Source organism: Narcine bancroftii, chromosome 12, assembly GCF_036971445.1.
Source record: "Narcine bancroftii isolate sNarBan1 chromosome 12, sNarBan1.hap1, whole genome shotgun sequence".
NCBI lineage: Eukaryota > Metazoa > Chordata > Chondrichthyes > Torpediniformes > Narcinidae > Narcine > Narcine bancroftii.
Genome location: NC_091480.1, coordinates 4,944,354 through 4,969,729, shown reverse-complemented (window position 1 = coordinate 4,969,729; position 25,376 = coordinate 4,944,354). Strand labels below are relative to the sequence as shown.

At 50.6% G+C, this 25,376-nt stretch overlaps 1 protein-coding gene across 1 annotated transcript; it reads left to right on the top strand.

Annotated features, from left to right (window-relative positions):
- The first annotated feature begins 1,558 nt into the window (after window positions 1-1,558).
- trap1 (TNF receptor-associated protein 1) lies at window positions 1,559-25,376 on the top strand. Its single transcript, XM_069905537.1, is given in 21 exon segments — window positions 1,559-1,730; window positions 3,995-4,147; window positions 7,251-7,312; window positions 7,314-7,334; window positions 7,534-7,558; window positions 7,561-7,609; window positions 7,611-7,671; window positions 8,521-8,592; window positions 9,161-9,321; window positions 11,532-11,641; window positions 12,138-12,211; window positions 13,007-13,162; window positions 13,349-13,469; window positions 13,600-13,669; window positions 14,380-14,527; window positions 16,236-16,421; window positions 17,590-17,728; window positions 18,359-18,444; window positions 23,060-23,205; window positions 23,576-23,648; window positions 25,077-25,376. Coding segments are annotated over 21 exon segments (2,148 nt in total). The 5' UTR covers window positions 1,559-1,597; the 3' UTR covers window positions 25,179-25,376.

Sequence of the window (25,376 nt, the reverse complement as noted above, 5' to 3'; positions counted from 1 at the left end):
TGGCAAATTTGTAGTGAAGGCTGAAAGTATGCTGACTGCATCACGGTCCGGTACGCGGACACCAATACCCCTGAGCATAAAGCCCTCCAAAAGGTAGTGTACACAGCCCAGGACATCACAGGCAAAACCCTCCCCACCATTGAGCAATCTATGGGGAACGCTGCCGTTGGAGAGCAGCAGCAATCATCAACAATCTACACCACCCAGTGCATGCTCTGTTCTCGCTGCTGCCATCAGAAAAGAGGTCTCAGTGTCACAAGACTCGCACCACCAAGTTCAGGAACTGCTGCTCCCCCTCCACCATCAGCAAACTCAATCAGGACTCAAATTTAAGGGCTCTTGTGAACTTTATTGATTTTTTTAATTCTCTGTATTGCAGTCTTTACATTCATTGTCTGTTTATGGTTCTTTGTTTACATAACGATGTGTACAGAAATTTTTTTGTGCACTACCAATTACCCCTTTTAAACAGATCACACTGTATTGACGTGTGAACGACCCATGTTTAAAGCCAGCTCGGGTCGTTCACACTAAACCAAGAAATGCTGGGTCAGTGCGACCTTTTATGAAGGAACCTGGTGTACTGGTGCAAAGGAGCGGGGACCTGCAGCGTTACAGTGTCGGCATCTGGGAAAGCCTTTTACACAGGAGCCGTGCAAAATACTTACCTTGGTGGGTAAGTGTCAGAAATAAAACTTCTCACACATGAGTCTCTTTAAAACTGATGACACGACAAGCTTTATTTACAAGTCTGCAGAGTTGGACTCAACTGGCTTCTCACCAGTTAAGCCCCGATACATACAGTGCATTGATTTTTATACCCTTGTTGTTTGCCCTTCCCCTTCTTATTAATACTGTTTTAATTGGTTAGTATTACAAAAGCATTCTAAGTATAACTGCATTTTTAATGATCACGTTCGTTACGTACGCTGTGAACTCTACATTCACTAAATTCTGTTTCTCACCCTTCTTATCAATCTTTTGTCTCCTGCATGTCTCTCACTATGACCATGAAAAGATAGGTTTAAAAAAACATATCCAGCTGAACCTTCTGTCCTTGGCTGCTAGTAAACTCCCTGTCCGTTCTGGCTTCCCTTTTTATGATTAATCATCACATTTTAACTTAAGCCATTTTAACCTAAATTCTCTATATATAACAGTAAGTAGCGGGATGAAAATGACCACCCCCCGTCCTGGTTTTGGAGCGTTCACACAGGTCAGTGAAGTGGGGGAGGGTTGGGGTGGAGGGAGGGAAGGTGAAGGGAAGGGTCTTTCAAGGGCAGCGTAACCGGGACAAATTGGGGTTGATTCCGCCCCTACCAGGGGCCCCCAGGGATTTCAGGCATTTGATGAAGGGCTCAAGCCCGAAACCTTGGTCCCTTTGCAACATAAAGACTGTTTGACCTGCTGAGTTTCTCCAGCATCGTGTTTTTTCTCTCCCTTAATCACCGTGTCAAGATTCCTGTGTTTTACCCAGGGCCGATGTGTCCTCTGCTTCGATTTTCAAGGTTGTGATCAGGCGCTGTGAGGGCAGCCCCCGCGAGACCATCACCTCGGAAGGACCCCGCCGCAGCCGCCTGACATCACGGGCGACAAGATGGCGCAGAGCAAGGCGCTCGGCGTTCGTGCGTTCCCGGCGGCCATTCGACGGGTCGTCCGGTCATTGGGGGCCGAGGCCCCGCGGCCGGTTCGGGCCGCGTTCCGGGAGCATTGGGGCGGCCTGGCGGCAGGTCAGGGGTCGCGAGACGGGGCGGCGGTTCTCGCTGCATCATCCTCCTGTCCTGCCCTGGCGATGGGTGAAAGGGCGGGGGGTGGGGGAGGAGGAGGGGTAGGGAAGGGAGAGGTGGGGGGGGAGGAGGAGGGGGAGGGGAGGGAGAGGTGGGGGAGGAGGAGGGGGAGGGAGAGGAGGGGGTGGGGGAGGGAGAGGGGGAGGAGGGGCAGGGATGGGGGTAGGGGAAAGGAAGGAGAGGCAGTGGGTGGAAGGGAGAGGGACTGGGAGGAAGAGCAGGAATGGGGGGAGGAGGAGGAGTCATGGGGTGGAGGGAGGGAAGGTGAAGGGAAGGGGCAAAGAGATCTGGGAATACATACACATTGTTCCTTGAAGGTGTAAAGGGTTGTAAAAAGCTTTTTGGCATCTTAGCCTTTATAAATCAAAGTATTGAATATTGAAGTTGGGATGTAATGTTGAAGTTGTTTAAGTCATTGGTGAGGCCACAGTTAGAATATTGTGTGCAGTGCAGGTCGCCCAGCAGCAGGAAAGATATCAATAAGATTGAAAGAGTGCAGAGAAAATTTACTGAGATGTTGCTGGGTCTTCAGGAGTTGAGTTACCAGGAAAAATTAAGCAGGTTAGGTCTAAATTCCTGGAACGAAGAAGAATGAAGGGGAGACTTGATAGAGGGTTATAAGATTATGAAGGTTACGGGCAGAGTAAGATGTGAATGGGATAGATTGGGGGAGATAAATACTAAAGGTCATGGCTTTAGGCTGAAAGGGGAGAGGTAAAAGGGGAACATTAGGGGAAATGTTTTCACTCAGAGAGCGGTGGGAGTGTGGAACGAGCTGCCAATTGATGTGGTGAATGTGGGCTTGATCTTGGACAAATATATGGATAGGAGAGGTCTGGAGGGTTATGGAATGAGAGCAGGTCAGTGGGACTAGTTTTATTGGTTAGGGTCGAATGGCCCGTTTTAATGTGCTGTAATGTTCTATGGGGAGGGAGGTGTAGGGGGAGCAGGGAGGAGAGACAAGGTTGAAGTCTTTTGGAGGAGCACCTGATTCAGACTGTTGCTGTGAATCACCCTCAGTCCTGCCTCCTTGGAGGCTGCTCGACCCTCCCCCCAGTTTGTTACTTTGTTCTGCAGCAAAACTAGCAGACTCTGTAGAGGCAGAAGTGTTGTAGATGATTTGGCTGTAACTCTGCATCAGAAGTTTGTCAGCAGTTTGTTGATATTTGTAATTAGTTCAGTCTCGTAAAAGGAGGAATGGAGTATAAGAACGAGGCTAATGTGGTTAGTGTAACGACTTTACAGCACAGCAATCACGACTGGGGTTTGAATCCTGCGCTGTCTGTAAGGAGTTTGTACATTCTCACCGTGTCTGCATGGGTTTACCCCAGGAGCTCTGGTTTTCTCCCACTGTCCAAGACATACTAGAGGTTGTAGGTGTAATTGGACAGCATGGGCTTGTGGGCCGAAAGGGCCTGTTACCGTGCTGTAGGTCTTAAATTTAAAAAGATTTTAAAAAGCAGTGATGTGATGTTGAAGCCTTATAAGGCACTGGTGAGGCATCACTTAGATTGTGGGGTACATATTTGGGCTCCTTATTTGAGAAAGGATATGCTGGCATTGGGGAGGGTTCAGGTATGATTTACAAGAATGATTCCTAGAATGAATGGATTAACATATGAGGAACATTTGACGGCTCTTGGACTGGACTCCTTGGAGTTCAGAAGAATGAGGAGGGACCTGATAGAGGATTTTGAATGTTGAAAGGCCTAGACATAGTAGAAGCGGCAAGGTTGTTTCCCATGGTAGGGGAGTCAAGGACAAGAGGACACAACGGGATTGAAGGTTGTCCATTTAAAACAGAGATGTGGAGGAATTTTTTTAGCCAGAGAGGTAAACCTCTTGAATTTGCTTCCATGGGTGGCCGTGGAGGCCAGGTCATTGGGTGTATTTAAGGTAGAGATCAATAACTATCTGAATAGTCAGGGTATCGAAGGTTATGGGGAGAAGGCAGGGACGTGGGGCTGAGTAGGAGAATGGATCAGCTCATGATTGAATGGCAGGATGGACTCAATGGGCCAAATGGCATTCTGCTCCTACATGTTTAGTTGGAAACATTTGGGGTGACAGAGAATAATGGACATCCTGGCCTTGACTGGGAGAGGGAATGGGCACAGTTCACCGACGACCAGGTGTGCTGCACTGATACTTTGCATTCATAACATGTTCTGTTTTTATTGATGTCTTATTGATGGTCATTCTTACAGGGAAGAAGACTCCTGAATCCCAGTATTCATCTTTCATGAGGCTTGTCCCCATGACCAGGACAATTTCCTGGCATCCTTTCAGTACACAGTCAGCACAGAGTCAGGAAGAAGAGTCCTTGCACAACATTATCACCGACTCCGAGAGCGTGGAAGGTGGGTCATATCCCGAGTGGCTGTGGATAGAGTGATATGTGACCCAGGATTCTTCGCTGCCCTCTCCCCCTGAGTTGTGCAATGTCTCCATGGATGTTTTATGGAGAATTAGGCTGACTCATTTTGCCCTATCATTTTTCCTGCCCAGTCCGATGCCATGGTGTGTGGCATCAGAGAGATGATTTAAATCAGGGAATGAAACATTTGGTGTTTTGGAGCATTGAATGCTACATCACAGGAACAGGCTTCTTGGCCCATCGAGTCTGCGCCAACCATATGCCTGTTTTGATATACGTGCTTGCACGTGATATACATTCATGTGCCTGTCCAAGTGCCCCTTAAACATTGCTACACTTCCCCTTGCAATGTAATCCAGGCACCAACCACTCGGTGGTTAAAAACAAATGTAAACCTTTAATGTTTTCCTTTCTCATCTAAAGCTATGGCCAGTGATATTTGGCATTTTCCCTCAGGAAAAGACTCTGATTGTCTACCCTATATATGCCTCTCATTTTAAATATCTAAATTTAGACATACGTAACAGGCCCTTCTGGACCACGAACCTGTGTCATCCAATTACACCCAGTTGACCTACAACCCCAATACATTTTTGAACAGTTGGAGGAAACTCACGCAGACACAGGGAGAACGTACAAACTCATTACAGAGAGCACGGGATTTAAACCTGTGTCGTTGATGCTGTAACAGCATTGTGCTAATCACTGCCCTAACCGTGTGGCCCTCATTTGTCCTACCCATCCTTGTATCGTTCCATGTTTGTGCCAAGCAGGACGTTTACTTTGGGATTAATCTCACTACAGCTCCATATGTTCCAGCTCTGTGAGGGGCCATTTCAAACATGGGGTCGGTTTCTGTGCCATGACAGACAGCAACTGCAGGAGCTGTCAATTTGCAGATTACAGTTTTGTCCCCAATTGCTCCCTGGTCCAACTGATAGATTCATGTTCGCTCATCATGCTTGGAGACTGAGGAATCCTGGCATGTTCCCCTTGTCCCACTACAACACTGGTTTCCAAACTTGCCGTCCTATTGGTTCCCAGGCTCCATCCCAAGCGCCCCCCCCCCCCCCCCCACCGCTCCCCCCCACACATACAACGAACACAGACCTCTTTATTGGTATTAGATCTACCACAAATTTCAAACATCAACTAATCTAACACTATATGCATGCATATGAATTTCACAGGTAAAACTTTTCATAAACTAATTTATTTAGCAATGTGAAAGGGTAATTTTACATCTCAACTTAACTACATTGTCTTCACTGTTTGAATGGGATGGATGTGCAGGGTGCAGGGATATCAGCTTCTCAACATCAGGCTGGAAGGCACTAAGAACAAGTCTTAGATCCCCATGTTCAGTCATTTTCAGTTTGTTTCTTTGCTTGGAAAGAATCTGGGTGACTGCTCTGAAGCCTTGCTCTACTAAATATGATGTTGGGAAGGCAGTAAAATACATCTTGACTCTGTTCCAAATGCATGGCAGTGGTCAGAAATATACTCTTGTAACCAAAAATCTTGGTATGATTTTTTGAATTTTGGGCTTGGCTCAATGTCATTTTGGAGTGAAATCAATTCTTCCTCACCATTCCTGTTTCCTCACTGCTGATATCTAGGAATGGATTGATCACCCAGTCAGGTATTTTAAGCAAAAAAAAAGATCCTGATGTCTGTAGATATATCACTATGCAGCTCATCCAGGTGTGGATGTCATCGTCTGGTATCCTCTTCTCCTCCAATTCGGAGAGGCTCAGAAACTGGAAGAGCTCATGACAGTTTGAATAACTGTAACTTAGACAGAAAGTTGGAGAGGACTGATTGGGCTTTGATAAAGTTAATCTCATTTCCTAGTGATTGCAAATTAACTTTGTTGAACTTTGTGAATACATCTGACAAGTAAGGAATGTGGTGCTTGATGTTTCTTAGTTCATCACAGAGAACAGAGCTGGATTCTTGAAAGTGTTTTAAAAAGTGAATAGAAATGTCTAGGCCGTTTCCCTTTGACAGCCATCTAACTTCTGTGTGCAACAACAGTTCAAAATCTTCATCATTCTCAGTACAATCAGAAGAGTCGGGAATTGAGAGCTTGTGGCTTGATTTTATTTACAGCTCTAATGATTTGTGAAGTCGACTACTTCAGTTTTTTGTGACCAGATGTTGCCTGTGGATTACACAGTGCACCGTAAATACACCAGGCACAGCTTTTTTTCAAGAAACTGATTAAGCCACGATGACAAACCGATGAAGCCCATGTGTTGCACAAGCTAGAATGTTGGTGAGCGGGATGTCTTTCTGGAAAAAACTCCTAACAACACAAAATACTCTCTCCACTTTTGTACCTGTTTCTAGTGTCTTGCAAATATCAGCTCTTGAACCAAACTTTCATTTCTGACATAACGAACAGCAGCAAGAAGCAAAGATTCATTGGCTGGCAGAGTGGATCCATCGAACTGTAAACCAAATGCTGTTGCCTAAGCATGTTGCACAATGCTTTCAGCCATTTCATCCACTCTTCTTTGAACAGAGTTATCACTGAGAGGAATGGCTTTAATCATTTGTTCAGGTGACTTGTGTAAAACTGTGCAGAACCTGATTGCTGACAGAATAAGCTCTTCTCTGATTCTGAGGCTAACCAGATCAACAATGAGGTGTTATGTGATGCGCGAAAACCATCACTGGTTTGTTGTGAAGGGCCAGAAAACACATTTCCAATGGTTTTCTGTTTTGACCCGTCACCGTGTAGTACAGGAGGTGCTGGGCCCATCACCGTGTGGTACAGGAGGTACTGGGCCCGTCACCGTATGGTACAGGAGGTGCTGGGCCCGTCACCGTATGGTACTGGAGGTGCTGGGCCTGTCACCAAGGTCAGATGAAAGTGGTGAACCTTCATTCCGTTTGCCTGGTAATAAAGTACAGGCAGAACAACCGTTTGTTTTATTTGAACAAAACCCCATCGTGGATTTCAGCAGACACCAGTTCTCTGCTCGACTGTTCAGAAGGGAAACTGCCCCAATTTCTCTATCCTGCTTCTGGATCACGTTGGTTTATTTGAACTTTACCTTCTCTGTTTGACTTCTCCACAGGATCTTTGACCAACCATGAATTTCAGGCAGAGACAAGAAAGCTCCTGGATATTGTGGCTCGCTTCCCTGTACTCTGAGAAAGAGGTAGGAGGGGAACCTTCCCTGTGCTCTGGGAAAGAGGTAGGAGGGGATGGACACTCCCTGTGCTCTGGGCCGGAGGTAGGAGGGGGACCCTCCCATGCTCTGTGCTGATAGAAGCAGGAAGCAGAGATCTGCTGGGTTTATGACTGCAATTTTGAAGGTCACTGACCAACCTGATCCTTTGTCTCATTGACTATCCCAGGTGTTCATTCGGGAGCTGATATCCAACGGAGTGATGCCCTCGAGAAGCTCCGTCATAAACTGGTGAGCACTGCACAGGACCAAAGGCACTGGAATTCACCTCCAGAGTAACACAGAGAAGGGGACTCTGATCATTCAGGTGAGGACAGACAGAGGCACCATGGAAACAGACAACTTCAGCCCACTGGATTCACTGCTGGCCATCGATTACTCAGTTAGACGCATTTATTCTCCTGAAATCTCCCCCACCCCCGATTCTAGCCCTCACCCACATCTATCTTTGGTGCCCACTGAGAAAACATGCATACTCCCCACAGACAGCACTAGAGGTGGGGATTGAAGCAGGGTGCGTGGAGCTGTGGGACACTGGCTCCATGGGGTGTGCCAGTGCTTACCCACCAAGCGTCCAGTTTGGGGTGTCAGCATGTGAAGGGGAATGGGAAAAGGATGGCTGGGCAGTATCTGTGGGGAGAGAAGCGTCATCACCAGCTGGGACCTTTTTTATAGTGATCAGGGGAAGGAAGAAAGCGGGTGTGATGCTCAGTGAATGAGGGGACACAAGGTGTCCGTCGCTGCCACTGGAATCTGGTGAATGGGAAAAGTATTGCCTGATCACTGGTAACGAGCTGAGGTCGGGCTCTGCCACCATCTGACAGCACAGTGGGCGCCACGTCCAGCAGGTGTGGGGAGACCCCAGTGCCCTGATGAAGCTAACCCCCACAGGTGAATCTCCTCCCTCTCCCCCCCCCCCCCCCCCCCCCCCACCAGCAAACAGGTGAAAATACCATCCCTGTAAAGTTGCCTGACCTTCCCGGGAGAAGCTGAGCACACATCATCCCCCCTACTTCAGTGAATCTGCCACCCCTGGTGAGCTCCCCCATTCCCACCCTCCCCCAATTGAGAAGACTGTTTTCCCCCAGTCAGATCTATTCTGATCCCCAGAACGCTGGACTGAGCTTCACATTGGTAATATCTCCCACCCTCACAGGACACCGGAATCGGGATGACCAAGGAAGAACTCATTCACAATCTGGGAACAATCGCACATTCTGGATCAAAGGTAGGAAACGTAGATTGTGTCTTAACTGGGAGCAGGGTGGCATTGAATACCCCACCCCTCTCTGCATCGTGTCACTCCCATGACCACGTCACCCCACGTACATTTGTGTCACCCCATGGCCATGTTACCCGCGTTCATATCACCCCGCAACAGTCTGTGTCACCCCACATCCATCCGTGTTACCCCATGGCCATGTCACCCCTCGCCCTTGTCACCCCACATCCATCCATATCACCCCATGTCCATCCATGTCATCCGCATCCATCTGTGTCACCCCATGACCGTTTCACCCATGTTCATCCTTGTCACCAACATCCATGTATCCCATGTCTAGGCCAGAGACTAGAGACGCAGGCTCTTCCCAAAGGGAATTAAATTCCAGCCGAAGGGGTTTGTGGAGCAGTGGGGGGAGTGGCTGGAGAGACAATAATGGGGAAGGAGAGGCTGAGTGGCGTCATGGCTGCGTGAGCCCAGGGATGTCATGAGTGGTGGCTGTGCTGGGCATTAAGGGCTGATTTGGGAAGCTTCCTCCATTGTTGGTGAGCAGCTTGTTTTCTGTTGTTCCCAGGTGTTCCTGGAGGCCCTGCAGAACCAGGCAGACATTGGCTCTGGCATCATCGGGCAGTTTGGTGTTGGGTTCTACTCTGTCTTCATGGTGGCTGATAAAGTGGAGGTGTACACACAGGCTGCGGAGAGGGGCAGCCCTGCCTACCGATGGGCTTCTGATGGGTGAGAAGACAGAGCTGGTGTGGGTACAGAGGGCATAGACCCCAGACCCAGGGAGGGACGGTGCGGACACAGGGAGAGACGGCACAGACAAGGGGAGAGATGATGCAGACATGGGGAGAGTCAGAACAGACTGGGAAGAGGACACTGGGAGAATCAGCATGAACACTGGGAGAGAGGGAACAGACTGGGTGAGAGACGGACACAGGCCCTCAACTATAAATGGATTTGATTATATAGACACAGAAATTGTTTCCATGGGCAGGTGACTAGAACTAGGGGACAAAGCCTCAAGATTTGTGGGAGGAGAGGGGAGTCACATGATGGAGTAGTGGCTGGTCGGGTGGAACCAGCCCTCTCCAGAGAAAAGAAAAAAAATGTGAAAAAACAGAGCTCAATAAACATAAAATACAGGAAGAGAAAGATAAAGTTACAGAGAAGAGACAGAAGATGGCACCCAAAAGAGAAAAAGTAATAACAGTGAAAAGAGAAGAAGGAAAATCACTGGAGAAGAAAGAAGAAACCTTACCTGCAAGTCGGAGCAGAGAGCCACTGTGGAGAGGAGCGGCCGATCTCCGGTGTTGGTGAGTCCCCAGAGGAGCGGTGTCCTCCTGACCAGCGGACTTCAAAAATGGCTCTCAGAATAAAGAAGAGGTGCATAACTGCGCACGCGCAGTGCACAAGTAAAACAAAAGGTCAATGCCGACGGGAGAGGAACTTAGCTGAGGAGCAGCCAGCTGTGGAGCGGCCAGCTGAGAGACACCCAGTATCGGCGTTCGGCTGGGGGAAGTAAAGAAGAATGGTGAGAAAGAGAACGAAGGACAGGAAGAGGATGAGCGGCAACGGGGCGACTGGCAGGGGGATCACCTGCAGCAGGAGACCCAGCAGTGGGTCAACCTGCAGCGGGAGGCCCAGCAACAGGTCGCCCTGCAGTGGGGAGCCCAGCAACGGGTCGCCCTGCAGTGGGGAGCCCAGCAACGGGTCGCCCTGCAGTGGGGAGCCCAGCAACGGGTCGCCCTGCAGTGGGGAGCCCAGCAACGGGTCGCCCTGCAGTGGGGAGCCCAGCAACGGGTCGCCCTGCAGTGGGGAGCCCAGCAACGGGTCGCCCTGCAGCGGGGATGGGGGTGGGGGCAGCAACGGGTCGACCTGCAGTGGTGGGGGGGGGGCCAGCAACGGGTCGACCTGCAGCGGGGGGCCCAGCCACGGGTCGACCTGCAGCGGGGGGCCCAGCCACGGGTCGACCTGCAGCGGGGGGCCCAGCCACGGGTCGACCTGCAGCGGGGGGCCCAGCCACGGGTCGACCTGCAGCGGGGGGCCCAGCCACGGGTCGACCTGCAGCGGGGGGCCCAGCCACGGGTCGACCTGCAGCGGGGGGCCCAGCCACGGGTCGACCTGCAGCGGGGGGCCCAGCCACGGGTCGACCTGCAGCGGGGGGCCCAGCCACGGGTCGACCTGCAGCGGGGGGCCCAGCCACGGGTCGACCTGCAGCGGGGGGCCCAGCCACGGGTCGACCTGCAGCGGGGGCCCAGCCACGGGTCGACCTGCAGCGGGGGGGCCCAGCCACGGGTCGACCTGCAGCGGGGGGGGGCCAGCCACGGGTCGACCTGCATCGGGGGGCCCAGCAAGGATAGAGAAGCAGCTCACCAGAGAAGGATGAAGATGACACAGACATAGATACAGACACAGAAGAAGAGGTGGAAGAAGACCAAGAATTTCAAAGGAAAGAAGAAGGTAAAATAGAAGGACAAAGTTTAGATAAAGCCTTTTTTGAAGAACAAATATATTCATTAAAAGATTGGCTATTAGAAAGGGAGGGATGGGGGAAAATAAGAGAAAATGTCACTGTGAATATTTAAAGAGATGAATCTGTAAATATATTGGTTGATATGGTTCATGGTGCGATAAATAAAGAATTACAAAAAAAGATTTGTGGGAGGAGATTTAGAATGGAGATGAGGATGAACTGTTTCTCCCAGTCAATGGTGAAGCTGTGGAATGAATAGAGGCTGCCTCAGTTAGTTTATTTAAGACACATAGATTTGTGAATAGTGGGGGAATTAAGGGTTGTAGGGAGCAGGCAGGTAAGTGGAGCTGAGTCCAAGGCCAGATCAGCCCTGATCGTATTTAACGGTGGAGCACACTCGAAGGGGTGAATGGCCAACTCCTGCTCTGATCTGTTACCTCCTGACCCTGTGGTGTGTGCCTGCCTGCAGTTCTGGCACATATGAAGTGGCTGAAGCCTCAAGAGTAAAGGCTGGGACCAAGATCATCGTCCACCTGAAGGAGGATTGCAAGGAGTTTGCAAATGAAGATCGGGTTAAAGGTGAGAGATGGTTCAACGGGAAGTCCGCAGCTTCAACCACCCCTTGTGCAGAATCGTTAGTATCGGGTGAAGCCCAAGAGGTAACACTGCCATCAATGTCCGAAGGGACCACAGGCCAAACGTGTCACCCACCCTGGGGGTTTTGACACTGAGTCTGGCCTCGTCTGGAGGAGGTGTGTATGGGTGTGCCTGTGTGCCTGGGGTGGGTGGGTGTGTGTGTGGTGTGTATGTATATGGGATGGGTGGCTGGGTTCAGCATCATATGTGGGTTGAGGGGATCTGAGAGCTGCCGTCACTGTCAGACCCCCCACTGGCTCTGTCGGACCTACCCAACCCGATGGTGCACAGATTGGAGGAAGTAACTGAGCTGGTGACCACGTCAGCCCCCTGGGTTAGAGCTGGTAACTGGCTTTAACTCGCCACTTATCAAGTTAATTCTGCACCATCCCCAGGTTAGTGCTGGTGACCAGGTTAACTTGGTGTGTTTATATTTCAGACGTGGTGAACAAGTACAGCCAGTTTATCGGCTTCCCCATCTACCTGAACGGCCGTCGGTTAAACACTCTGCAGGTGGGTGATGAAATGGCAATGGTCACTCTGGGCCCCTCATTGAGGCAGCGACGGTCACACCTGGTCCTCCACCAGGTCCCACATTGAAGTAGTCACCTTGAAATGGCGAAGTGTGGAGGGGAGGAATGATTCTGGGCACCAGTATTAGGAATGCAGGCAGGACCCTGACCTTGATGAGGTGGTAAGGCACTCAAATCATCACTCAGACCTCCCCTTCTCCCCTCCCTCCTCCTTCCCCCTCCCATCCAGTCCTTATCACCCCTCTCCTCCCTCTTCCTTTTGTTCCTCTCCCTCTCTTCCCTTCCCACTCCCTCCATATCCCCCTCCCCTATCCTTCCCTCCCCTCCACTTCCTCTCTCCCCATCCTTCCCTCCCCTCCACGCCCTCCTTCCCTCCCCTCCACTTCCTCTCTCCCCATCCTTCCCTCCCCTCCATCCACAGCCTGCTGTCTGGGCAAGGCAGCTGACACACTGAGGACCCATCCCACCCCAGACATTCTCCCATCTCCCTCCTCCTATCAGGGAGAAGGCTTGGGAGTGCGAGATCTGCACCCACATGATTTCCAGACCATTTCTTCCCAGCAGCCATCAGGCTCCTGAACGAACCCCTCAGCAGTGCTGCCTTTGCTTGGTGCTCACTGACCAGTTACATCATTGTAACTCTGCTTGGAATCTGCTCTCCTGCATTGTGTGTCTTTCTGTTAGAGGTACCCTTTTAGACTGCTCGCAGGCTGTGAGGCCAGTTGGGGAGTGGGGACTGACTGACGAATGCTCCTTCCTTACTCCTGTGTTCCAGGCCCTCTGGATGACAGATCCCAAGGAGGTGTCTGAGTGGCAGCATGAAGAGTTCTATCGCTACGTGACAAAGGCATATGATAAGCCGCGCTACGTGCTCCATTACAGGACTGATGCTCCCCTCAACATTCGCAGCATTTTCTATGTGCCAGACATGGTGGGTGGTCTGACCGTCCGAGCAGTGCAAGCCCCCTCGGCGAACTTGAGGGGGTGGGGTTAGGGATGACGGGGTGGGGTTAGGGATGACGGGGTGGGGTTAGGGATGACGGGGTGGGGTTAGGGATGACGGGGTGGGGGAACACGTGTGAAGCCAACACAGTCACTGGCTGTGCTCTCTGTCTAGAAGCCGAGTGTGATGGACGTGAGCAGGGAGCTGGGAGCCAGTGTGGCCCTGTACAGCCACAAGGTGCTGATTCAGCCCAAGGCCATGGACGTCCTGCCCAAGTGGCTGCGATTCCTCCGTGGTGAGTGTCTGTGCCTATCTGTGCCTAACCCCCATCCCTCTCCCCCCAACTGGGGCGGGTAGTGGTGACTTGGGCAGGTAGTGGTGTTCGTCTGGGGACCGATGTGATGACTCTCCTATGTCTGGTGCAGGTGTGGTGGACAGTGAGGACATCCCCCTGAACCTTAGCAGGGAGCTGCTACAGGAGAGCGCGCTGATCAGGTACGCAACCTTACTGTCTGGCACCGGAGTCGCTAGGATGGCCTCAGACCAGAGCAGTGGTCCCTGCCATTGCATCACAGGTGGTGACGATGCACACCAGCAGGGGGGACCCGGGAGGAAGGGGTTCCAGGTGGGACTGGGTAGACTACGGGGAGGGGAATGGGGACTGAAGGAAGGGATGGGGTTTGAGGGGGTGGGGACTGGAGTTCCAAGAGAGGGGGCTGAGAGAGGAGTTGTGGGTTTCATGGGAGGGCGTGGGAATTGGGGAAGGGGGTGGGTTTCCACAGGTACTGGTGGGGAGGGAGTGGGTTTCCAGGAGTACTGGGGGGAGAGGGTGAGGACATGGATACCGGGTGGTAGTGGATGGGACTTGGGTAGAGGTTATGGGTGAGGGGTGGGGAGTTCCAGGGGAGAACCCCAAGCTCTAAGACCACCCAGCTGTTCCGGGGGAATTATGTTCCATCTTACAAGGGCAGCTCCAACCCCTGGCCTCACTCATTGCCTTATACCCCTCCCTATTGGCACTGCCCTGTGCCAGCCCTGCCCGCTCCCTGCTGGCATCACTGCCCCTTGCTACACCCTGCCCAGCACACTTACACACTGATGGAGCCCCCCACTGGGTGTGCTAGGCCCCTCAGCCTCAGTCTGCTGCTCCCCAGCTCGTGTGGGGGCTGTGCCCGTGTCTCTCACTGCCAGTGTTCCTTTCACAGGAAGCTGCGAGACGTCCTGCAGCGACGGGTGATCAGATTCTTCCTTGACCAAGGCAAGAAGGACCCAGAGAAATTCCTCAAGTTCTACGAGGATTATGGCTTGTTCATCCGCGAAGGCATTGTAACCACGGCCGAACAGGAAGTGAAGGTGTCTGTTCGGTTCCAGTTTTGCTCGATCAGTTCCGTTGTAAACAGAACAAGAGTGAATTGTTTCTGATGGGGCTGTGACAGTGGATCAGAGGTGGTTGGGATTTATGCGAGGAGTTTTATATGTGTAGAATGAATGGGGAGGGGTTCTTTCCCCACCAGGTGAGCAGGAGGGAGGAGGGGAGCGGTTTTGTTGGAACCACCAGTGGCTTTGAGGGAGACACACACGTGATGCTTACACAAATGTGCTAGAGAAACTCAGCAGGTCAGGCAACATCCACTGGGATTGATGTTTCCAGCTTGGGCCCTTCATCAGGTACGAGGCAAAAGAGGGCTGACATCTAAAAAAAGGTGCGAAGACCCCAGCATCTGCCGGTTTGCACAGAATCTGGAACAAAACCCTGCCTGTTGGAGGAGCTCAGCGGGTTGAGCAGTGTCTATGGGGAAAGAATGGTGGGAGACGGGAGGAAGACCTGTTCTCAACCACAGTGGAGCAGGAACTCAGTGAAATGAGAGACTGGGCGCTGAAATGCGAATGGGTGAACGGCTCTGACCCGGATCTGAAGGTTGTTGAAGATTACAAGAGGATATAGACAGGATGCAGAGTTGGGAGGAAAAGTGGCAGTTGGAGTTCAATCTGGTTAAGTGTGAGGTGATGCATTTTGAAAGGACAAACCAGGAAGGAGGCTGAGTACAGGGTTAATGGTCATTTATTTAAGAGTGTGGATGAACAGAAGGACTTTGGGGTTCAAATCCCTCAAGGTCACCGCAAAGGTTGATAGGATAGTTAAGAAGGCCTATGGGATGCTAGGATTCATTAATAGGGGGATTGAGTTGAAGAGTAGAGAGGCCATGTTACATCTCTACAAATCTCTGTTCAGTTCTGGTCACCTCATTAAAGGAAGGATGTGGAAGCTGTGGAGAGGGTGGAGTGGAGATTGATCAGGATGTTTCCTGGATTGGGAAATAAGTCTTAGTTAGCAGAGCTGGGACTTTTCATTTTGGATCGTAGAAGGATGAGAGGAGACTTGATAGAAGTCTACAAGATTCTGAGAGGCATAGGATGGATGGCTAGCACCAGTTTCCCAGGGCAGGATCAGCAAACACCAGAGGACACGTGTACAAAGTGAAGGGAAGGAAGTTTAGGGGAGACGTCAGGGATAAGTTTTTTTTACACAAGAGAGTTGTGGGGACCTGGAATGCTTTGCCAGGAGTGGTGGTGGAGGCTGCAACATTAGGGGGATTTAAGAGACAGACACATTGATGGAAGAAAAATAGAGGGTTACGAGGAAGGAATATATGGGTTGGCACAGCATTGAGGGGCAAAGGGCCTGTCTGTGCTTTAGTGTTCTATGTTCTAGCGGTCATTCTCTTCCCCATGGATGCAGCTCGAGCTACTGAACCTTCCATCATAGTGTTCAAGGCTGTGAACCATACCCTTCTTCAGAAACACTGTCTGAATGCTTGAGGTGGGCAGTGCAGACGGTGAAGAGGAGAGTCAGCCATTGCACAATCCCCACTTCATACCCATCTCAGCTCACCCTCACACTGGACTGGCACCAGATGCAAGACCCCACCCCAGAGCGGGCTGGGGGGCTTTTCCAGTACCCCTGCTCCCCAGGCCAGTGAATGGGCCAGCAGGGTGGGTGGAGGGGGGAGGTCCTGCTCGAGCTGCGGTCTTGCTGGAAACTGATGCCTTGTTTGTGTAGGAGGACATTGGGAAACTGCTGAGATTCGAGTCCTCGGTGCTGCCGGAGGGTCAGATGACTAGTCTGGATGAGTACGGTGCCCGCATGAAGGCAGGAAGCCGGAACATTTACTACTTGTGTGCGCCCAGCCGCCACGTGGCCCAGCACTCGCCGTACTTCGAGGCCATGAAGAAGAAGGAAATGGAGGTGAGGAATGGTGGGCAGTGTACCCTCCACCCTCTGCTCAGCACAGGCTCAGCCATCATGTGGGTACATACCAGAACTGGGTCATCTGCAGTAGGGATAGGTCCTTGCAGGACTCCCCCTACCTGATCCCCCTTTCTCCTCGACCACCCTCCCTCTCTCCCACCCTGTCCTCCTTCCTTCTCTCCCTCTCCCCCACCCTGATCTCCCCTCCCTCCCACGATCTCCCTATTTCCCACCCCACCTACCCCATCCTCCTTTTCCTCCGCCCACTCACCCCCTCGCAGCTTCCTGTGAAAGGAACACTGGCTAGTTTGTCTAGCCTGTGCTAGGGCGACCAGTTACAAACTATACTCCCAGTGCAGCCTGCCCATCGTCCAGCACACCACAGTTGGCACCTAAGGCTAATCCCTCCCAAACTCTACTACCATCATCTGTCCCAAAGCATTTAGAATGCTGATGAGCCCACTTCTACACTGTCTTCCGCAGTTCGTTCCAGATACAGTCCACCCTCTGAGTGAAATAAATTGCCCCTCGGGTCCCTCCTAAATCTCTCCCTCCCACTTTCAACCTCTGTCCTTTTTCTAGAATCATCTACACTGGGCTGTAGTGATTTCTGTATGTTGGGGCTCAGTGCCCTGGCCAGTGTAGGGGTCAGCCTTCATCACCACCCTGTCCACATATTAAAGTGGACCTGAGGTTGCTTGAAAGCAAACATGAATACATAAAATCACATTTTAATCACTCTGCGAAGCCTAAGAACTCTGTTGCAACAAGAAATACTGCCATGAGGGTCTACCTCATGGCTTGCAGGACATATGTTTGTACATTCAGAACCCCTAGGTTTCTAGATTTGAACAGACTTCTCCATATAAGAATATATTTCTCAGAATTCTGGGGATTTGTTAATCAGAGTCATGCCTTTTACCCAGTTCTTTTACTAACTTACCCAATAAGGAGGTTCTCATCAACTCAAGCTGATAAGAAAGAATGCAGCTGTCAACATTTTAAAACACATTCTCACACATGGATCTGGACCCCCTCATCCCTCTGCACATCATTGCCCTACCACCACTCACATCCATTCCCTTTCCATTTGACCTCCTACTATCTGGATGATGCTCCTGCTGCTGTGTATCTGCCTATTCACTGCTCTGGTTTCCCGCGACAGGTCCTGTTTTGCTACGACCAGTTTGACGAACTGACCCTGCTGCATCTCCGTGAGTTTGACCGGAAGAAGCTGATCTCTGTGGAGACTGACATTGTGGTGGATCACTACAAGGAGGAGAAGTACGAGGACAGTGAGGCAGGTACGGTGCTGGGGCGGGCTAAGGTAAGTACGGTGCTGGATGCGATCTCCACTGGCCTGGCCATCTGTCTAGGCTGGGTGATGCATGTGGGTGAGCGTGGCAGTCTGTGTCCAGTTGTGGGTACAGCTGGACCACTCTGGCTGCACCGCGATACCTGGTAGCTGGTCCCAGTGTTCTTGAGGGCACTGAGCAATGGTGCGTGCTTGTAAAGTCCAGGTGAAAGGGCACTTGTTAGAAAGGTGCAGTTCATGCTGACTGATTTTCACCGAGAGCCAGTACAGTTGGTTCCCTGTGGCTGAATAGCAGCTCCTCCAGATGCTTCTACTCGCTTGTCAGTGTGTGTATGTGTGCTTGTTGCCATCAGACGCCCTGTTGTATCCTGTGCCCCAATGTCTATTATAACACTGTCATCCAAGCAGCATCCAGGGAAACCTGCGCCCTTTCCAAAGCCTCCACGTCCTCCCTGTAATGGAACAACTAGAACTGCCCACGGGTCATCCACACAGCCAGCTTCGTGACATCCTTCCCAGTGCCACACTCCTGTGTGAACAGACCGGCTGAGGAGAAGGGTATGGGTAGGGAGGCAGGGAGGGGGCTCTGACTCTGACTGACTGCATCTTCTTGTCCCAGTGAGTGAACGATTGTCCGAGGCTGAGGCAGAGGGGCTAGTGGCATGGATGAAGAACAGCCTGGGAGAGCAGGTGGCAAACATCAAGGTAACCGGTTGGAGCAGCTCCTCATTCTGTGGGCAGTGAGAGGAATGTGGAATCAAGGCCACTGTGGTCTTGCTGGCCATCTCCCCACCTTGACTAACCCAGCTCGTAGCTTCCATGGCAGCCCAGTGCACCCACACGTTGAGGGAGGGGCTTACCAGCTCTTCACCCATTGCCTTCTGGTTATAGTCACCTCTAAGGGAAGGTTTCTGATTAAATCCCCACATATTCATTGTAATTTTATACACCTTTGGTAGATGCCTCCTCCCCTCAGTCCCACCCTCTTCAGTGTCCCAACGAAACTGAACATACTGAGGCATCAAGACCCTGCAACCTTGGCCCTGAACAGTCCTAGTGAATGCTGCCTCATGCTAGCAGTCAGAGGTGTTCTCTCTGCTCCTGGCCTGCCCCGTGTATGGTACCATCAGACCCTGGCTGGTCTGCTCTCATGCCAAGCCTCAGGCTATGGAAATGTTCTCGGGTGCATCTATTTCAATGCAAGGAATATTGTAGGAAAGGCAGACGAGCTCAGAGTGTGGGTTGGCAGATGGAAATATGACACTGGCTATTTGGTTGCAGAAGGGGCAGGTCTGGCAGCTCAATGTTCCAGGCTTCTGTGGGGGGGGGGGGGGGGGGTGGTTGATGGAAGGGGGAGGAGTGGCATTGCTCATCAGGGGAAATATCACAGCTGAGCTCAAGCAGGATAGACCAGAGGACTTATCGACTGAGGCTAAATGGGTGGAGCTGGGGAATGGCAAAGGTATGAACTCACTCATGGGATTGTATAAGAGACCAAATAGTCAGTGAGAATTGGAGGAGCAAATCTGTAGAGAGAAGCAGACGGCTACAGGACACATAAAGTTGTGATAGTCAGGGATTTTAACTTTCCACATATTGACTGGGACTCCCATACTGTAAAAGGACTGGATGGCTTGGATTTTTTCAAATGTGTTCAGGAAAGTTTTCTAAATCAATATATTGAGGTACTAACGAGAGAAGATGCAATACTGGATCTCCTATGAGGGAATGAGACAGGACAGATGACAGAAGTAAGTGTAGGGGGACATTTTGGGTCCAGTAATCATAATGCAATTAGTTTCAAGTTAATTGTGGAGAAGGATAGGTCTGAGCCTTGGGTTAAGATTCTAAATTGGAGAAAGGCTAATTTTGAGGAAATGAGAAAGAATCTAGAATGCATGGATTGGGATAAGTTGTCTTTGGGCAAGGATGTGAGAGGTAAATGGAAGACATTCAAAAGTGAAATTTTGAGAGTACAGAGTTAGTATGTTCCTGTCAGGATTAAAGGCAAGGTGAGCAGGTATAGGGAACCTTGGTTTTTGAGGGATATTGGGGATCTGTTTCAGACGAAGAGAGAGGTGTACAATGGAGCAAATGAGGTACTTGAGGTGTATAAAAAATGCAAGAAAAACATCAAGAAAAAAATGTGGAAGGCTAAAAGAAGACACGAGGTTGCCTTGGCAGACATTGAAGGAAAATCCTCAGGGATTCTACAGATATATTAAGAGAAAAAGGATAGTAAGGGACAAAATTGGTCCTCTTGAAGATCAAAGTGGCCAGTTTGTATGGAGCCAAAAGAGATGATGGGGGAGATATTAAATGCTTTTTTTTTCATCAGTATTCACTCAGGAAACAAGCACAGAACTCATGGGAAGTAAGGAAAACAAACAGCAAGGTCATGGAACATGTACAGATTAAAGAGGAGGAGGTGTTTGGTGTCTTAAAGCAAATAAGGGTGGAGGGGCTCTGACAGAAATATTTAAAAATGTTCTTAGCCACAGGTGTGGGGCCGGAGGATTGGAGGGTAGCATGATCTTCCATTGTTTAAAAAGTAACCCTGGAAATTGTAGGCTGGTGAGCCTGACATCGGTAGTAGGTAAATTATTGGAAGCTGTTCTAACAGATCAGATATACAATTACTTGGATAGCCATGGACGGATTAAGGATAATCAACGTGGCTTTGTGCATGGTAGATCTTGCTTAATCATTCTTATTGAGTTTTTTTTTGAAGAGAGGTTACCAGGAAAGCTGATAAAGAAAAGGCTGTGGCTGTTGTCTACATGGACTTTATCAATCATTGCATGGAATATAGGAGTTGGGAGGTGATGTTGAGATTGTATAAGACGTTGGTGCGGCCTAATTTGGAGTTCTGTGTGCAGTTCTGGTCGCCTAATTATAGGAAGGATATAAACAGAGTGGAGAGAGTGCAGAGAAGGTTTACCAGAATGTTACCTGGGTTTAAGCATCTAGAGTATAGGGAGAGATTGGACAGATTAAGTCTTTATTCTTTTAAGAGTTTTGACAAGGTCTCACATGGGAAGTTAGTCAGAAAGGTTCAGATGCTCAGTATTCTTGTTGAAGTAGTAAACTGGATTTGACAATGGCTGGACGGGAGTAGCCAGAGAGGAGTGGTGGATGACGGATTCTCAGACTGGAGGCCTGTGCCTAGTGGTGTGCCTCATGGATTGGTGCTGGGACCATTGTTGTTTGTCACTTATATTAATAATCTGGATGATAATGTGGTAAACTGGATCAACAAGTTTGCAGATGACACTAAGATTGGAAGTGCTGTGGACAGTGAGGAAGGTTTTTGAAGCTTGCAGAGGGATCTGGATCAGCTGGAAAAATGGCAGATGGAGTTTAATGTAATAACATAACAACAATTTACAGCACGGAAACAGGCCATTAGGCCCTTCTAGTCCGCACCGAACCAAACACCCCTTTCTAGTCCCACCTCCCTGCACAATGCCCATAACCCTCCATCTTCTTCTCATCCATATACCTGTCCAACCTTTTCTTAAATAATACAATTGACTCCGCCGCCACTATTTCTCCCGGAAGCTCATTCCACACGGCTACCACTCTCTGAGTAAAGAAGTTCCCCCTCATGTTACCTCTAAACCTCTGCCCCTTAATTCTTAACTCATGTCCTCTTGTTTTAATCTTTCCTCCTCTTAACGGAAATAGTCTATCCACATCCACTCTGTCTATCCCTTTCATAATCTTAAATACTTCTATCAAATCCCCACTCAACCTTCTACGCTCCAAAGAATAAAGATCCAATCTCTCCCCATAGTCCAGATGCTTAAACCCAGGTAACATTCTGGTAAACCTTCTCTGCACTCTCTCCACTCTGTTTATATCCTTCCTATAATTAGGCGACCAGAACTGCACACAGAACTCCAAATTAGGCCGCACCAACGTCTTATACAATCTCAACATCACCTCCCAACTCCTATATTCCATGCAATGATTGATAAAGGCCAGCATACTAAAAGCCTTCTTCACCACCCTATTCACGTGAGTTCCTACCTTCAGGGAACAATGTACCGTTACTCCTAAATCTTTCTGCTCTTCTGTATTCATCAATGCTCTCCCATTTACCACGTATGTCCTATTCTGATTCTTCTTACCAAAATGAAGCACCTCACACTTATCAGCATTAAATTCCATCTGCCATTTTTCAGCCCACTTTTCTAAGCAGCCCAAATCCCTCTGCAATCCTTGAAAACCTTCTTCATTATCCACTATTCCACCTATCTTAGTATCGTCTGCATATTTACTAATCCAATTCACCACCCCATCATCTAGAGAAGTATGTGTGTGATTTTGGAAGGACAAAGCAAGAAGGAACGTACATGGTGAATGGTCGGGCACTGAGGGTGCAGTAGAAAAGAGGGATCTGGAAAAACAGGTGCATCACATGGAAAGGGTTGTAAAGAGAGCTTTTGGCATCTTGAGTACAGGAGCTGGGATGTTATAGTAAAGTTGTATAAGACAGTAGTGAGGCCAAATTTGGAGTATTGTGTCCTAACTAAAATATCAATCAGATAGAATGAGGGCAGAGAAGATTTACTAGGATGTTGATATGTCTTCAGGAACTGAGTTACAGGGAAAGGTTAAACGGGTTAGGATTTTATTCCCTGGTGCGTAGAGGAATGAAGGGAGATTTGATTGAGTTATTTAAAATTATGAGGGGGATGGACAGAGTAAATATAGGAAGTCCTTTTCCACTGAGGGTAGGTGGGATACAAACCAGAAGACATGGGTTAAGGATGAAAGGGGAAATTTTTAGGAGGAACATGAGGGTGAATGGCTTCACACAGAGTGGTAAAGGTGTAGAACGAGCTGCCAGCTGAAGTGGTGAATGCGGGCTCATTTTTAACATACAAGAAGAATTTGGATAGATATGTGGATGGGAGGGGAATGGAGGATGAGCTGGGTGAAGGTCAGTGGGATTGAGTAAAAAATGGTTTGGCATAGATAGCATGTAGTTGTCCACTCTGTTGGTTGACTCATTCCTGGCCTCCATGTTGGAGGTTCAATCCCACAGCCATTTCCCCGTGCAGCCTAGCAACCAACCACTATTGTTCCTATCAAACCCCGCTCCCTCAGTCAGCACTATCACGTGGTTGTGTTTCCACATTCACGGTATATTGGCACCACCACATATGGGGGGGGTTGCCAGAGCTGGGAGGGTTATGGGGAGGAGGTGCGAGGATTTGGCGATGTGTGGGGGAGGGGGAGGTGCCGGCGGTGAATGCCGCTTGCATTTGGGTCCCAGCTGACCCATTGTACTTTCTCCCGTCGGTGGGACCAGCTGACGCCACGACTGGATACCCACCCGGCCATGGTGACGGTGCTGGAGATGGGTGCGGCACGGCACTTCCTGCGCACACAGCAGCTCGCCGGCACCAGTGAGGAGCGAGCCAAGATCCTTCAGCCCACCCTAGAGATCAACGGCAGGTAAGGACCCTCCCAGGGTGGGGTCAGCAGTCACTGGCAGGGCTCACCAGCAGATGCAGGGGCCACCAGTAAAGGTCACAGGCGGGTCAGGGTCGAGGGGAAATATGCAGTCAAATGTTGGGTAGACCATGTTCAGGGATGGTGGACACCTCCCTCCTCTCTCGCCCCTCCCCCCGCTGCTGCCTTCATAGCCCTACCCCCACCTCCTCTCCTCGATCTCAGTTGTCCCAGATGCCTGTGCTCCATCTGGGTACCATGTCCCTGTGCATATGCTCAGTTGACCTGGCTCATCAGGGATCAGATCATGTCTTGGAATTCTGGAAACACTGGATTCCACGCCGTGGGTGACCTGCCAACCGTTGTCTTGCAGTCACATCCTGATCAGGAAGCTGAATGAGTTACGGGAGAGAGACCCAGAGCTGGCACGGCTGCTGCTTGACCAGGTGAGGTGGCCTTGGCCATGAACCCGGAGCCCTGGCTGGTGAGGGGTGGGCTTACACCTACAGTGGCTGGTGCCAGACCCCCAGCAGCCTGGGTCCACCGCACGGTCAGAAGATCCTGGTGCCCAGCTGTGGGGAGCCACTCGGGGGGGGGGGGGGGGGGGGGAAGAGTGAGGAGGGGGTTTCATCTTTCCAGGAAGGGGGGTAGGGGAGGGTTCAGTTTCCCTGAGGGAATACATCAGTGGTGGAGGGGGTGGGGTGATGGTGATAGTTCCAACTCCCAGGCTGGAGGGATCTGGGGGCCAGACTGACGAATCGCATGTGTGGTGTCTCACAGTGAGGAGGAGCTGCTGCTGCATTCACTGCCTCAGCCACGTAGTTCCCGCTGTGGCTGCCAGCGGTCCTCCTGGGCACCCCACCCCTCGTGCTCATCCGGGACAGATGGTGTGGCTTTGTGACAGTAGGTGGTTGGGTCTTTGCAGTTGGCCAGTATCTACTTGGACTTTGGTGAGACATCTGGCACGGTCCCTCCTAGAAGGTTGACCAAAAGGTTCAGGTTTAGGGGTCAACGGTGTGGTCAGAGGGAGTGGAAGGCCAACATGGCCTGTTTCTGCTCCGTAAATGGTTATATGATTATATATGAGTCTGCAGGGATTGGTGCTGAACTTTGCTTTACTGTGGGGATTAGTGCAGTGCTGCCATCTGCCACAGGGTGGCAGTAACTGTAGGAACCCAGGGTCTACCATCAGCACCTTAGTAACCCCAGCAGAGGGGACGGTGCTGCACATTCAACTCATCGTCACTCCCTCAATGACTTGCTCAGCCTTGGGCACAGGCCATTCGGCCCATTGTGCTGCTGTAGGCTCTTTGACAGAACTTATACCTGACAACCCATATCCCTCTGGAAATTCCTTGTCCTCGAGCAGCCATCAGCTCCTTCAGAAGTTTTTTTGGCATCGCCTTTCATTCCTGTTCAGGTGGATGTTCCACATTCAAACGTCCCCAAAACTCTGGCTGATTTTTGTCCCATGGTGACTGCAGACTTTTACATTCGAGGTGGGTGGGGATCTGCACATCTCCCACACCCGTCGTCCCAGCTCGTAACAACAGGCGGTCAGCCAGGGCTTCCCTTCCTCAAATGTAGGAGGCTGAAAGCTCACCTGTAGAGGTTTGTAACTTCATGAGGGGTGTGGAGAAAAGTCAGGGCAGGGGAGTGTAAAACTCAAAGGGCTGGGTTGAAAGTGAAGGCAGAAGATTTTGAAGGGGAGCTGAGGGTTGTGTTTTCCACACATGGGCTGGTGGGTCAGGGAGGAGATGCTAAGGTGGTGAGAAAGATTGGTCCGGCAGCTGGAGGCTGGCTTCTGGGATAGTGGGTAGCAAGGTCGCTCAGGGCAGGAGCTCCGCCTTAACCATGTCTCTGCTTCCTCCCAGATCTACGACAATGCCATGATCACCGCGGGGCTGAACGATGACCCCCGGCCAATGATTGGTCGGCTCAACAAGCTGCTGAGCAGAAGCCTGGAGTACAGCTAGGGGTGGGGAGGGGTGCCCTGCATCCTCGCCCTGCCCCCACAGTGATGGGTGGGGAGGGGTGCCCTAGATTCTCACCCTGCCTTCCACAGTGATGGGTGGTGTAGGGGCTTCTTTTAGCCTTCCCCTGCCCCCGCAGAGCTGGACTTTACCCCATGCCAAGACTGAAACCACGGGTTACAATAAACTGTTTGCCAGTAA